The 16,629-nt window shown below is 45.1% G+C and overlaps 1 protein-coding gene across 5 annotated transcripts in view; it reads right to left on the bottom strand.

Annotated features, from left to right (window-relative positions):
• EDA (ectodysplasin A) overlaps positions 1-16,629 on the bottom strand; it is a 629,423-nt gene that overhangs the window by 138,258 nt on the left and 474,536 nt on the right. For all 5 annotated transcript variants that reach the window (XM_063937093.1, XM_063937094.1, XM_063937090.1 and 2 more), the window contains exon 3: positions 5,026-5,055. In XM_063937093.1, the coding sequence (XP_063793163.1) occupies positions 5,026-5,055 (30 nt within the window). The remainder of the gene's footprint in view (positions 1-5,025; positions 5,056-16,629) is intronic.

Genomic DNA, 16,629 nt, shown 5'->3' with positions numbered 1-16,629 from the left:
TTCAACATTTTCTGCGGATCTGTGTACCAACACCTTCTGGGCCAAGCTGGGGCTTATTAGGATCCCGGCATCTTTATTGTGTTTTCCTCACTATCCTGAGTAACAGGATGATTTGAGAAACACATAAGAGAAATACAATTCCCATTAAAAAGATATCCACAAAGATCACTTCTTTTGCTCCTGACCCGATTATGGCTTTTGTTGTTCAGATGGGACTTCATGAGAATTATCTCTGGCCAAGCCCATTTGTCTACCCGAGTCTAAAATGACTTTAGGGTGCAAAGCCCATTAATTTACCTGAATGGTGTGTCGACTGAGAAATCAGCTCTTTAGTTTAGGACTCTCGGAACAAACCCTGAGGACAAGACATTATAGTATGTGATTTACCTCCCTCCTCGCTATTTATCTGTGTGTTCCTGTCTGAAAGTTAAGGTACACTACTGTCCTTTCCTCGTCCTTGCGGATCTGGACCGGTCTTCCTTTAGGAATGTCTCGTGCCTGAATCAGGACCCAGTATATGGCCTGAAGTGCTAACAGATTTATTAGTAGGCACCTTTTTTCTGAGTTCCATAATCCCGGGAATCATAATTTTCCGGAAAAATGGCCTCCATAGTCGAGAAGACTTGTATTTGTTGTCAGGATTTCTCCACCTGATATCCAAAAAGAAAAAGGTATCCTCTCATCTAGATGGAATGTCTGTAGCCCCCATGCTACTTCTTACCTTTTTTTGCCAGTACACGTACTTTGTGTACTGTCCATCTGGCCCCTCTACACCACCTGGTATTCACAGACGGTCTTGCGCTCGGAGAATTTAACCAGGTACAACACTGCTTAACTTCCATCATTGAGATTGGACATATACAGTGTGATGCGGCCTTAGATGGAGGAGATGCTGAAAAAGTCCTGAGTGGAATTATGCCCACTCCATCATGTGTATTGTTAACACTATCAAACCCATCATTCGCATTGCTGCGTGACTCAATATTGTTTGACATTGTAACCACTCTCCTAGTTTTGCCTTGGATATCTTGTTCCGAGGTAGCTACTTCCTGCAAACTCAAATTCAGTATAGATAGCCCCACCGTGAGTTATGTCACGGAACCAGAGATGATACCATTTACGAACCACCCGTGCCTCTGCAGACAAGTTATTTGTATGTTGTAGATGACACAGAACCTTTCCTGTATTTGTGTCAGGATAGGAAGGTGGTCAAGGTATAGCAATTTTTCTTAACCTCTACTAACAGAGATAAATTGCCATAAATAATTTTGGTACTCTAGGGCTGTGGCTAACCCAAAGGGTAAGGCCTAACTGAATTTTTGCTGAAGGATGGTAAACCTTGAGATAAGACTGATGGACAGTGTTATAGGAGCCAGAAGGTAAAATTCCTGACTTATCAAGGAATTCCATGTATTATATTGGCTCCTCACCCAACTATGGAGTTACCTCCACGTGAACTGTGTTACCCAAATTTCTCTGTTTTTGAAATTGATATTGGGGTGAGGGATTGTTTTTGACCCAGGTGGGAATACACTCTCCCTTGAGCATGGGTTACTGGAATGACAATTCCTGACAAAACATTTTGTGAATTGCTTCATGCAAAACCTTCGCCTACGCCTCTACCCAAGACGGGCTGAAACCGATTACCTTTTAGGAGAATGGTTCCAGAAGGGAAAATATAAGCTTAGAGATACCGCTTCTTGCACCCAGGCATCTATTTGTAGACTGCTATCAATCTGTGCAAACTGAAGAAGTCGGCCCCTTATCCTTCTGGAATCAGCCAGAAGGAGACCTGCGCCATCATACTGATGGCCTCTGGTTGCCTTTGTTTCTTTGCCTTACCAAACTTATTGTATTAAGGCTGTTACGTTCCTTTATGACCGACAAGGCCGAACCAAACCCCTATATTTGGGGTTATAAGTGGAAGGGAACGTGACCTTCTTGGACTCTGGAATAACTGTTAAAACAGAAAGTTCCATCCGAGGCAAAAAAATTTCAGAACCTTTTTAGATTCTGAATCAGCTTCCTATGTACAGATGAAAGATTTATACTATAAGTCCTGTTGTGCCTAGGCACAGAAACTAGTCAAGATAACCGAGGACCCATCTGTACGTGAACCAAGCTGTTCTTGAACAGCGATTGTTATGCTGATGCCCTAGAACATTAGTGTCCATATGAGCTATATGGGATTCTTACTCCCTTGCAGGCGCTGAAACCTGTCTTCCAGTACCTCAGCCTAATGTACCTACAGCACCTGGAATTTCAAGGTGGTCCCCCTCCAAGAACTAAAAGAACTAACCAGGCCGAACACTGCTTAGCTTCCAAAATCTACTGAGATTGGGCCTATCCAGTGTGGTGTAGCCGTAGACCACAAGGTGAAGTCCTGGCTCTCCTTATCACTGCCCCAGACAAAGACAATATGGTCTTATTCTTTTGATGACAGAGGCCCTATAGATTTTCGCATTATCAAATGATATGCATATCTATTTTGGGAGGCACTTTCCTATTTAAAACAGTCTCTATCTTGAAAAAGATATTGGAATCCCATTTACTGGGCTTCTACTTTATTGGGTGTAACCCAAACCTTTTTCCTGAATTCTGCCTTCGTGCGGAGACCTTTTGGGACGTTTAAACCGAAGTGCCTTATTTTTACCCCAGGCTCTGCTGCCTCTGTTGACAGCTAGCCTATTATTGCTCTCATTTATTCAGCTTATTTATTTAGCTGATATATTTTACTTGTTCTTCGTATGCTGAAGTAGAGTATATGGAGCTTTCATCATCTCATGATTTCATGTGTAACCTGTGATAGTCGATGATTTATTTACCGTCGGTTCATCAGCTTGTCTTATTGAAGACACTGTTGGGGATATACCACAATCAGTGAGCAGCATATGTTAATACTGTAATTTTACATTTCAGCTAAACTGTACAAGGTCTGTGCAACATTGCCTCAATGGGTCTCTATACCTGATGTAATCAGGAAATGTGTTATGCTAAACAGCAAATCCTTTTTACACATAACCATCCTATACCAAATCATAGAGGATAATAGTTTCTGCCAAACATCAACATATAAGTGTTTTTGCTGCCCTTAGACATGATAAATACTCAGCACTTTCACAGTGTACTACACAATTTTGTGACTGTAATCACTTTTCTCTATAGTGATGTGTGTGACTCTTCCCCTGCACCTGCATTAAGGATCAGAAGTATCAACCGACAATCATGTATTATTAAGTCAGCATCACACTAGCAGTCAGTCATGTTATACATATATATATATATATATATATATATATATATATACACATACATACATACACACACACACACATCATATGAGCAGATTATCAACTACGAACACATCTCAAAGCATGTAGGAGTACATTTACTGAATTCTGTCTTATACAGATATTTAAAGCATTCAGACGCATTGCGAAGAAAACCACAGTATTGTACATAAAACTCATATGCAATAGGCACTAAAGTTAACTATTCATACTATAAAGGTAGATAGAATTTTAGTGCTGTATAACCCGTACTCAGTAGAGTGGGATACAGGGAGACTTACCCCACTTCCAGGATCGATCAATACGTTAGCGAACGCTGAGTGGATCTAGACGCTACTAGTGTACACTACCGCTCCGGTCATTATTTGTGGACACAGACGCTCAGTGAGCGTTAGTGCATGCAGACGCTCCTGTCTGCGACCCAGTCTCTTAGCGGTAAACCTTAGTGTATACAGACGTAGCGGCCTAGGCTGCGACCGAATCCCCTCGTTGTAGCGTCTGAGACGGAAGTGAGGCAATCAGTTCATGGCGGGAGACGAACTGTAACTGGTCATGAACTGGGGGGAGGGGCAACCAGGAGAGCGTCTGACTCCCCACTGCTGTCATCAACCCTAGGGATCGCAGCCTCAAACTAATCCTGGCGCCTTATGATCCCTTAAGCCTGGCGCTAGAGCACCCGTGGTAGTGGCGCGCCAGATACTGTTTGATAGTCTCCTCCTCAAAACAGTGCAGCTGTGTCCGTATTCCCCTTCTAAGCGGAACCGATGCCTTACCTTCTCCCCGTGCTCCGGCCACAGCCTGGTAACGTCTGCTGTACCTGCTAGTAACATCCGACACAGACGCCCGTCGAGACAGCACTTGTACCGTGGGTAAGCTTTGTTGTGACCCGGCGGAGAGTTGTTGGAGCGACTCTTTCCAATATGCGTGTAAGACGCTGTTAGGAAAGTTCACTCAAAAAACATAGTAAGACTATAAAAATAAATCAAATAAAGCTTAGGGCTGCCAAACACACCAGCCCTGTGACCATGATCCGGCTCCTGCCGCACCAAACAAAAAAATGATTTGACTGAGTCAGTGGGCGGGATTATATGGACGAGCCCGGTGCATTCTGGGAGGCCTGAAAGCTTGTGATCATTTGGTGCCAATCCACTGTCGCTCCATCATATCCCAATGTTATCCTGTGGATAACCTGTGGACCATGCCGGAGAAAATAAAAATAGCATAGAACACAAAGGAATTGCCGGAAAGCAGTTAATCTTGTAGTTGCTGCTATTTACTGGAAGATTTGGAAATGCAATGGATCAATACCATCATACTGTATTATTACACTATCATAAATTCACAATCAATGTTCAGTTCTGCCAGACTTTTTTTCATCAATGTACCTTAATGTTACAAACTGATTTTTTTTAAATATATTTGGAAGCTTTTGTGATAAGTTCAAGCATTTTCTCTAGGCATGTTTACCACTGTTTTTACTTATCATATTGACCATAATTAATTGCATTCGGTCCTCGAACACCAAGCTGTGATACCCCTGCAAGTGCCTTGCAAGTCTATACTATTTGAATCACATCTGCTACTGTATCCATGCCAAGATGCTTGTTGTGCGACCAGGATGCAAAATTATGAACTTTTATCATGACGGTCCAAATGGTACAAAAAGCTCAGCGAAGGGAAATACAAGTAGACTACAAGGAATTAAGCTGGTGTGGACATTAGTGTGTACACTTACCTTTTTTCTTGTTTCTAGCTGAACTTGGATCTGCAATGAGAAAGAAATGAGTCACAGACAGGTTTAGTACTAGTAGTTATCATTGGCTGGTGGAATGTGAAGGAAAAAATGATTGCCATATGATCAAATGCATTTTACGAATGCCTTTGGAAAGCAGAAAATTTCAATGAAACATGTTTATAATGTAAGAACAAATAAATAAAAAACATGCTTTCAATACAAGTTATTCAGCTCACATGTAACTATTTATTAAATACAAAAAATAAAGTTTTGATTTAAACAGTTTGAAAAAAATTGGACAAAATAAAAGCCACGGTCACGTGGACTACCCAACTAAATAATGTGTAGGGGCTATTTAGGGTGAAAGCAACGGCAAAAAACTGCCAAAAAGGGGTTGGCCCATTTTCAACAACCACACCACTTCATGGAGGACCCTTTGGAGTCTGCAGGGCTCCCCTGGAATCACTCCCATTAGCTGAATCTACTGGTTAGCCTGCAGAGTGTAACTTAATGCAGCCACTGCAGTTCCTAATACTGGCAAACTCAATATGTCCAGTCTAATTTAATAGGACAGAGTAACAGTTTTCTGTTCTGCACTACTGAAGCAGACTGGACATGCACTGAGTGTGATCCAACTGAAAATGTCACCACTACCGGATCTGGCAACATGAGGCAGGACAGAAAACTGGAGAGTTCCAAAGGTGGGAAGAAAAAGTCCTGCTCATACTTAAACAGATGTGTCCTCGTATAGTGTGGCTTCAGTCATGCAAAACAGTCCTACTTGGCGTGCCAGGTCCTAGACACCTTGGCTAGAGTGGCCATTCCTGGGCCTGGGTATCTGGATTGAAAAATGGTCAATCCCGGGATACCTGGGATTGGCTTTTTCCTGTGTGTCCGCTTCTGGGCAAGTGAAGGCATTAACTACTGCAAAAGCCAGATGCAGACATATCGCCGCGACAAAGCTTTCTCGCATGCTCTGTCCCAGCATTTTTTTTAATGATAAATCCCTAACATATCCAATATCACAATGCAACAGTAATCGATATTATAAAATCACAATAATATTTCAAATATGATAACTATGGGCCTAATTCAGACCTGATAGTAGTAGCAAATCTGTTAGCAGATGGACAAAACCAAGTGCACTGCAGGGGGGAGCAAATATAAAGTTAGATTTGGGTGGGTTATGTTGTTTCTGTGCAGGGTAAATATTGGCTGCCTTATTTTTACACTGCAATGTAGATTTCAGTTTTAACATACTCCACCCAAATCTAACTCTCTCTGCACGTTATATCTGCAGTGCACATGGTTTTGCCCCCCCCCCCCCCCTACCCCTATAGTGCACATGTTTTTGCCCATCTGCTAACGAATTTTCTGCTACGATCAGGTCTGAATTACGCCCTATGCCGCTTACTTCTGTAATTTACTGTTCATGGTGGACCAGCTACCTTACTAAAAGGCTGAATAACTTTCGGGACACTACACGGATATACAAAGTCAAACAATGAGTACTATGACAAAGGATGTTGGTTGATAGATCTACACTGTCTAGATAGCCAATAACATAAGGTCGACAGGAATACAGGTCAAGAGGTTCAAATGGTCAACATGACAATTGTACAACATTTTTCTCTACATTTTTTTTCATACTTTACCATCCACATGGACGATGATTGGGAAAAGTATCCTGTGCCAAGCGCAGCGGTGTGAGGCACTCTGCCCAAAGCATGGTGAGAAAAGTGAGCCATGTGAGGGGATGCAGTACACTAGTTGTGGTCAAAGCCTTTGAAAAGGTCAAATTTATGCAACCCCCCCCACCCCCAAATAAAATCCTTGTGTCAACCTTTTGTACCGGTCGACCATATATACAGTTGACCTATTGACTGTCTAGTTACTACAGATCTAATGATTCGCACTCTGACACGTTGTACAAAGGACTCAGTATGGAATGCGTGATGCATCAAATCTCGAAACGAACATTAACTATGCTGGTTGGTTACAGCATTCAGATCTTCTTATGCATAACAGGCTTCCACATTGACCTAGCCATGTATTTAGCTTTGCCTTCATAAAGAGATGAAAACTGATTTTATCCTAAACGCATCAGGTACTGCTTTCTGCTAACCGCAAAATGGAAGTTATATATGTATTTTTGTGTACCAAGCACAACAACCTTTAATATGTAAACAAAGCTGGAAAACCAAGCAAACCAATGTAGGTTTTTCAAGTTTTACTTTGGCGTACAAAACTGGAGGAGATTGGGATTTTGGAAATATGACATATGGCAAAGTCCCTGGAAAACTATAGAGAAACGTTGGTGAACAAAGGTTTCATTCACCCTGAAACAGGGGCCACACCTAGTGTTGACATCAGCAATAAAATAAAATGTGCTGCTTTATTTTTTTATCATCCTCAAGAGTACTATTGTGAGGCAGCATATTCTTGGAATAACAAGCATGCAAAGGGCTCAAAATCACAATGTTCTATGTATTCATTAACACAAGTCTGGCAATCAGCAAAGTTTTCTTTTGCCATACCAACATATTTTTACACTTAACATAATATATAGGGGGTGATTAATTATCACAACATTTTCTATAGAATTCTCAATGTTTCCCTTTCATTTGTAGCTGGAGTATGGAATTCGACAGACATTCTGCCTTGTAACATTTACTCAATTGGCTTAAAAATCAAACAATGATAAATCTGACTCTACAAGACGTACAAAATAAAAATATTTATATTAATCAACTTAGCATTTGGATTTTGCTTGCAGACAAACATTCCTGAAAGCTGCGTGGCGAACAGTGTGTATAAAATATTGTGCCATGAGTAAACAGAGTGTGGAAACTAATAACTGTAGCAAAGAAAACGTGTGAATGGATGGAATCAATTAAATTATAACCACAAAAGGCGGGATTCAAAACAAATGTCAGGCTCATGTTTATTACTAACAATTCAGTGGTTGTATGGTCTGACATGAGTGCCAGTAAAAATAGATACAGCTATTAAATGTAAACAACCTTCATAACTATCAAGAAATCTACTGGGTAAGATAAGCACCAGGCTGACAAGTATTCTATTTACCAAATACACCACCTTTAAACTTTATGTAATATGTAATGCAGCAGACAAGCATTTCCATTTTGCAAGTGAAAATGAGAACAATCTGTAGAAGTGCACATTAAAAATAGGATTTTAATTACCTACCGGTAAATACTTTTCTCGTAGTCCGTAGAGGATACTGGGGTCCACATTAGTACCATGGGGTATAGATGGGTCCACTAAGAGCCTTGGGCACTTTAAGAAATCAATAGTGTGCACTGGCTCCTCCCACTATGCACCTCCTACCAGACTCAGTCTAGAAACTGTGCCCGAGGAGACAGACATACAGTGAGAGATGGATAGGTAAGGATAGTAGCGAGATTCTGAACCAGTACACACAACAAGAGGAAAGCCATGCTAACTAAACAAGAAACAGGAACAGCAACAGCTGAACCAGCATTACTTAACCAAGTAACAGTGCAGAAACGAAGCATTGGGCGGACTACGGGAAAAGGATTTACCGGTAGGTAATTAAAATCCTATTTTCTCTTACGTCCTAGGGGATACTGGGGTCCACATTAGTACCATGGGGATGTCTTGCGTGACACCTTCCATAATGCAGTGCCATGTAAGCGGCTACCATCTTTCCCAGAAGGCGAATGCAGAAATGCACCGATATCCAGGTTTATTTTAGAACATCCCACACCATTGACTGGATCACCACTGCCTTTTCCAATGGATGGAATACTTTCAGTACCTCCGTATCCAGTATCATCCCCAGGAATGGAAGCCTCCGAGCTGGTTCCAGGTGAGATTTTGGTAGGTTCAGAATCCATACGTGATACCAGAGTAGTCGAGTTGAGAGGGCAATGTTGTCCAATAACCGCTCCCTGGATAGTGCTTTTATCAGCAGATCGTCCAGGTATGGAATCATGTTCACTCCCCGTTTGCGGAGGAGAAACATTATCTCCACCATTACCTTGGTGAACACCCTCAGAGCCGTGGAGAGGCCAAAGGGCAGAGCCTGGAACTGGTAGTGACAGTCCTGTAAGGCAAACCTGAGATAAGCCTGATGAGGTGGCCAGATCAGGATATGAAGGTATGTAGTGTTCACTCTAGGATTTTTTTAGGGCAGGCTGCTGATCACAGGTAGGGCACATTTTTCAGTTAGAAGTGCAAAATTAGGTACATACTATAATGCTTAGTCCTCCCATTCCCACAAGTTAAAGAATGGACAGTGCGCGCCGAAGACGCGCAGCAAAAATTTAGGGGCGTTGTTTTTCGTGGGGAAGGGGCATGGCGACATAATAGTGGCAATTCACATTACACCACACAGTAGTGCAGCTAATACACACTGCACCAGGTAGAACCTCCTATACACACTGCGACAGGTAGAGCACGTTATACATATTGCGCCAGATAGAGCCCATTCTACACTTTGCGCAAGGCAGAGCACATTATACACATTGCACCAGGTAGAGAGCACTGAGACACACTGCACCAGGTAGAGAGCACTGAGAAACATTGGACCAGGTAGAGAGCACTGAGAAAAACTGAACCGGGTAGAAAGCACTGAGAAACATTGCACCAGGTAGAGAGCACTGAGAAACATTGCACCAGGTAGAGAGCACTGAGACACACTGCACCAGGTAGAGAGCACTGAGAAACACTGCACCAGGTAGAGAGCACTGAGAAACATTGCACCAGGTAGAGAGCACTGAGAAACATTGCACCAGGTAGAGAGCACTGAGAAACACTGCACCAGGTAGAAAGCACTGAGAAACACTGCACCAGGTAGAGAGCACTGAGAAACATTGCACCAGGCAGCAAGCACTGAGACACATTGCACCAGGTAGCAAGCACTGAGACACATTGCACCAGGCAGAGAACACTGAGAAACACTGCACCAGGTAGAGAGCACTGAGAAACATTGCACCAGGTAGAGAGCACTAAGACACACTGCACCAGGTAGAGGGCACTGAGACACATTGCACCAGGTAGAGAGCACTGAGAAACATTGCACCAAGTAGAGAGCACTGAGAAACATTGCACCAGGTAGCAAGCACTGAGAAACATTGCACCAGGTAGAGAGCACTGAGACACATTGCACCAGGTAGAGAGCACTGAGAAACATTGCACCAGGTAGAGAGCACTGAGAAACATTGCACCAGGTAGAGAGCAATGAGAAACATTGCACCAGGTAGAGAGCACTGAGAAACATTGCACCAGGTAGAGAGCACTAAGACACACTGCACCAGGTAGAGGGCACTGAGACACACTGCACCAGGTAGAGAGCACTGAGAAACATTGCACCAGGTAGAGAGCACTGAGAAACATTGCACCAGGTAGAGAGCACTGAGAAACATTGCACCAGGTAGAGAGCAATGAGAAACATTGCACCAGGTAGAGAGCACTGAGACACACTGCACCAGGTAGAGAGCACTGAGAAACATTGCACCAGGTAGAGAGCACTGAGAAACATTGCACCAGGTAGAGAGCAATGAGAAACATTGCACCAGGTAGAGAGCACTGAGAAACATTGCACCAGGTAGAGAGCACTAAGACACACTGCACCAGGTAGAGGGCACTGAGACACACTGCACCAGGTAGAGAGCACTGAGAAACATTGCACCAGGTAGAGAGCACTGAGAAACATTGCACCAGGTAGAGAGCACTGAGAAACATTGCACCAGGTAGAGAGCAATGAGAAACATTGCACCAGGTAGAGAGCACTGAGACACACTGCACCAGGTAGAGAGCACTGAGAAACATTGCACCAGGTAGAGAGCACTGAGAAACATTGCACCAGGTAGAGAGCACTGAGAAACATTGCACCAGTTAGAGAGCACTGAGACACATTGCACCAGGTAGAAAGCACTGAGACACATTGCACCAGGTGGAGAGCACTGAGAAACACTGCACCAGGTAGAGAGCACTGAGAAACATTGCACCAGGTAGAGAGCACTAAGACACACTGCACCAGGTAGAGAGCACTGAGACGCACTGCACCAGGTAGGGCACAGTTTTGATCTCCGCTTTTTTTTCTGCCAATTTTACTTACTGGGAGCTGATGCTGCGGGAGTTGATCGCACGCACTGGTCCCCCCCTCACACACCGCGGAGCTGGTTGAAAATGGCCACCACACTGATCCATGTACACAGAGGAGGGAGGGCTGGGTTTGCCTCGGCGGGAGAGGCAAACCCAGCCCTCCTGTCTCACCAGATCATGACCAGACCTATAGTTGGCTCGCCAGAGGAGGGGAGCTGCAGCGGCTGACAGCTAAGAACGGGCGGGACGAGGCGGACGAGGCCGGCGGGGCGGGATGGGGCAGTCTCTGTCTCTCATGCAGGGAGACAGTGTGATTACTGCAGTAGTGATTACTGCAGTGTGCTCAATGTGTCCGGCGGCGTGGCGGGGTCCGGCGGTCAGCAAAGTACGGGGCGGGAGGGCGCATACAAACGGGCAGGGCGGCATTCAGGTGTCTAAAAAAGGGGCAGGGCGCAGCGCCCTGTGAAAGACACCTAGAGTGAACACTAGGAATGCACCCTTGATATCCAGAGACACCAAGAATTACCCTTCCTCCAGACTGGAGATCACCGCTCTCAAGAGACTCCATCTTGAATTTGAACACCCGGAAGTACGGGTTCAATGACTTCAGGTTTAAAATGGGTCTCACCGAACCTTCCGGTTTCGGTACCACAAACAGGTTGGAATAATAACCCCTGGACCATAGCTGAGGTGGAACTGGAACAATGACCCGAGTCTGTACCAGTTTTTGAATTGCATCCTGTAAATTTCTACTTGCCTCCTGAGAAGCTGGTAAGCCTGACTTGAAGAATCTGTGAGGTGGGAGTTCCTGAAACTTCTGTCTGTATACCTGGACGATGACCTCTTTGACCTAGGGATCCTGGCATGACGTCACCCATATGTGACTGAAATCTCTTAATTGGGCTCCCACCTGCCTGTCTCCCAGGCAGAAAGGTCCACCATCATGCTGAAGGCTTTGAGGAAACAGAACTGGAGTTCTGTTCCTGTGAACTTGCAGTTGCTTGTTTTCTGGGTTTACCTCTATTGCCTTTGAAGGCTGTAGAAGAACCCTTGGCTTTATGTTTGAATTTTGCTGTCCGAAAGGACTGCAGAGTCAGAGCAGAGTAGGTCTTCCTAGCTGGTGGGGCTGCGGAAGGAAGATATGTAGACTTACCCGCCGTAGCCTTGGATATCAACGTATCCAGTTTGTCACCAAAGAGGGCTTCATCTGTGAAAGGTAGGCTTTCCACACCCTTTCTGGAATCCGCATACGCGGGCCATAGGCCCTTGCGTGTTGACACTGCCAGGGCCGTGGAGCGTGCATTGAGCATTCTAATTTCTTTTATGGCTTCTACCATAAAATTTGCAGAGTCCTGTATATATTGCAGGAGTAAAATCATTTCACCTCTTGGTATGGAGTCTAACCCCTCAATTAGGTTAACTGACTATTTTGCAATGGCCCTAGTGATCCAAGCACAAGCAATAGTGGGTCTCTGGGCCACCCCCGCAGCTGTGTACAGAGATTTGAGAGTGGTCTCAATCTTGCGGTCTGCCGCATCTTTTAAGGAGGCTGCCCCCGGGACCGGTAAAACTATCTTATGTGATAATCTAGATACCGATGCATCAACAATCGGTGGGTTTTCCCATTTTTTTCTATCGTCCTGAGGAAAAGGGAAAGATGTGAGTAACCTTTTAGGGATCTGAAACTTCTTGTCAGGATTAGACCAAGTTTCTTCAAATAAGGAATTTAATTCCTTAGATGCAGGGAAAGTAGCAGAGGATTTCTTTTTTACATTAAAATAAGATTCCTCATCATCCTCTGTCGCTTTGTCAGGAATGTGCAGGACATCTCTAATAGCCTCTATCAGGGCCTGTATTCCCTGTGACAATGCTGCACCGCCCCCCTCACGAGTCCACCTCACCCTCCTCAACGTCTGATACATAATCATTAGTATCAGTCTGCATGATTTGGGCCAGTGTACGCTTTTGCGGACAAATGGCAGGGGTCTGAGACGCTGGAATGGCCACTGAATCTCTATTCATCAGGTCATCCACAGATTGTCTTAAGTATTGCATCTCCTTCTCATTTTGGGATAATTTATGTGAAATATTTGATATCATCCCTTTTAATGAATCTAACCATACTGGTTCAGACGCACTAGCCTAAGAATGTGTACTATTCTGAGTACACTGTAGGGATCCCCCTAGTGAGAAAAACACTCTGCTGTGCATGAAACACACTCCCTTGACATAGTAAAATGTAAAAGAACACACACACACTTATAGGATGAATAGGATAAAAGCACAGTTAATCCACACAGAGCCCCCTAGGGAGACCCAGAGTATGATGGAGCCAGTCACAGAGCGCCCCTATAGCTAATTATAAAGGTGGGTCGCAAACTAAGCCCTCTTAAATAAGAATTTACTTACCGATAATTCTATTTCTCGTAGTCCGTAGTGGATGCTGGGGACTCCGTAAGGACCATGGGGAATAGCGGCTCCGCAGGAGTCTGGGCACAAAAGTAAAGCTTTAGGACTACCTGGTGTGCACTGGCTCCTCCCCCTATGACCCTCCTCCAAGCCTCAGTTAGGATACTGTGCCCGGACGAGCGTACACAATAAGGAAGGATTTTGAATCCCGGGTAAGACTCATACCAGCCACACCAATCACACCGTATAACTTGTGATCTAAACCCAGTTAACAGCATGATAACAGAGGAGCCTCTAGAAAAGATGGCTCACTACAGCAATAACCCGATTTTTGGTAACAATAACTATGTACCAGTATTGCAGACAATCCGCACTTGGGATGGGCGCCCAGCATCCACTACGGACTACGAGAAATAGAATTATCGGTAAGTAAATTCTTATTTTCTCTGACGTCCTAGTGGATGCTGGGGACTCCGTAAGGACCATGGGGATTATACCAAAGCTCCCAAACGGGAGGGAGAGTGCGGATGACTCTGCAGCACCAAATGAGAGAACTCCAGGTCCTCTTCAGCCAGGGTATCAAATTTGTAGAATTTTACAAACGTATTTGCTCCTGACCAAGTAGCTGCTCGGCAAAGTTGTAAAGCCGAGACCCCTCGGGCAGCCGCCCAAGATGAGCCCACCTCCCTTGTGGAGTGGGCATTTACAGATTTTTGGCTGTGGCAGGCCTGCCACAGAATGTGCATGCTGAATTGTACTACAAATCCAACGAGCAATAGTCTGCTTAGAAGCAGGAGCACCCAGCTTGTTGGGTGCATACAGGATAAACAGCGAGTCAGATTTTCTGACTCCAGCCATCCTGGAAACATATATTTTCAGGGCCCTGACAACGTCTAGCAACTTGGAGTCCTTCAAGTCCCTAGTAGCCGCAGGCACCACCATAGGTTGGTTCAGGTGAAACGCTGAAACCACCTTAGGGAGAAACTGAGGACGAGTCCTCAATTCCGCCCTGTCCGAATGGAAAATCAGATAAGGGCTTTTACAGGATAAAGCCGCCAATTCTGACACGCGCCTGGCCCAGGCCAGGGCCAACAGCATGACCACCTTCCATGTGAGATATTTTAACTCCACAGATTTAAGTGGTTCAACCCAATGTGACTTTTGGAACCCAAAAACTACATTGAGATCCCAAGGTGCCACTGGAGGCACAAAAGGAGGCTGTATATACAGTACCCCTTTTAGAAACGTCTGAACTTCAGGGACTGAAGCTAGTTCTTTTTGGAAGAAAATTGACAGGGCCGAAATTTGAACCTTAATGGACCCCAATTTCAGGCCCATAGACACTCCTGTTTGCAGGAAATGTAGGAATCGACCCAGTTGAAATTCCTCCGTCGGGCCTTACTGGCCTCGCACCACGCAACATATTTTCGCCAAATGCGGTGATAATGTTTTGCGGTTACATCCTTCCTGGCTTTGATCAGGATAGGGATGACTTCATCCGGAATGCCTTTTTCCTTCAGGATCCGGCGTTCAACCGCCATGCCGTCAAACGCAGCCGCGATAAGTCTTGGAACAGACAGGGTCCTTGCTGGAGCAGGTCCCTTCTTAGAGGTAGAGGCCACGGATCCTCCGTGAGCATCTCTTGAAGTTACCAAGTCCTTCTTGGCCAATCCGGAGCCACGAATATAGTGCTTACTCCTCTCCATCTTATAATTCTCAGTACCTTGTGTATGAGAGGCAGAGGATGGAACACATACACTGACCGGTACACCCACGGTGTTACCAGAGCGTCTGCTGAGGAAGTCTGCTTCCCAGTTGTCCATTCCCGGAATGAACACTGCTGACAGTGCTATCACATGATTTTCCGCCCAGCGAAGAATCCTTGCAGCTTCTGCCATTGCCCTCCTGCTTCTTGTGCCACCCTGTCTGTTTACGTGGGTGACTGCCGTGATGTTGTCCGACTGGATCAACACCGGCTGACCTTGAAGCAGAGGTCTTGCTAAGCTTAGAGCATTGTAAATGGCCCTTAGCTTCAGGATATTTATGTGAAGTGATGTCTCCAGGCTTGACCATAAGCCCTGGAAATTCCTTCCCTGTGTGACTGCTCCCCAGCCTCGCAGGCTGGCATCCGTGGTCACCAGGACCCAGTCCTGAATGCCGAATCTGCGGCCCTCTAGAAGATGAGCACTCTGCAACCACCACAGGAGGGACACCCTTGTCCTTGGTGACAGGGTTATCCGCTGATGCATCTGAAGATGCGACCCGGACCATTTGTCCAGCAGGTCCCACTGGAAAGTTCTTGCGTGGAATCTGCCGAATGGGATTGCTTCGTAGGAAGCCACCATTTTTCCCAGAACCCTTGTGCATTGATGCACTGAGACTTGGCTCGGTTTTAGGAGGTTCCTGACTAGCTCGGATAACTCCCTGGCTTTTTCCTCCGGGAGAAACACCTTTTTCTGGACTGTGTCCAGGATCATCCCTAGGAACAGAAGACGAGTCGTCGGAACCAGCTGCGGTTTTGGAATATTGAGAATCCAACCGTGCTGCCGCAACACTACCTGAGATAGTGCTACACCGACCTCCAACTGTTCTCTGGATCTTACCCTTATCAGGAGATCGTCCAAGTAAGGGATAACTAAAACTCCCTTCCTTCGAAGGAGTATCATCATTTCGGCCGTTACCTTGGTAAAGACCCGGGGTGCCGTGGACCATCCAAACGGCAGCGTCTGAAACTGATAGTGACAGTTCTGTACCACAAACCTGAGGTACCCTTGGTGAGAAGGGTAAATTGGGACATGAAGGTAAGCATCCTTGATGTCCCGAGACATCATGTAGTCCCCTTCTTCCAGGTTCGCAATCACTGCTCTGAGTGACTCCATCTTGAATTTGAACCTCCGTATGTAAGTGTTCAAAGATTTTAGATTTAGAATCGGTCTCACCGAGCCGTCCGGCTTCGGTGCCACAACAGTGTGGAATAATACCCCGTTCCCTGTTGCAGGAGGGGTACCTTGATTATCACCTGCTGGGAATACAGCTTGTGAATGGCTTCCAAAACTGCCTCCCTGTCAGAGGGAGACGTCGGTAAAGCCGACTTTAGGAAAA

The sequence above is a fragment of the Pseudophryne corroboree genome, chromosome 8, assembly GCF_028390025.1.
Source record: "Pseudophryne corroboree isolate aPseCor3 chromosome 8, aPseCor3.hap2, whole genome shotgun sequence".
NCBI lineage: Eukaryota > Metazoa > Chordata > Amphibia > Anura > Myobatrachidae > Pseudophryne > Pseudophryne corroboree.
The sequence above is the reverse complement of the archived record's forward strand: the minus strand, read 5'-3'. Positions and strand labels throughout refer to the sequence as shown.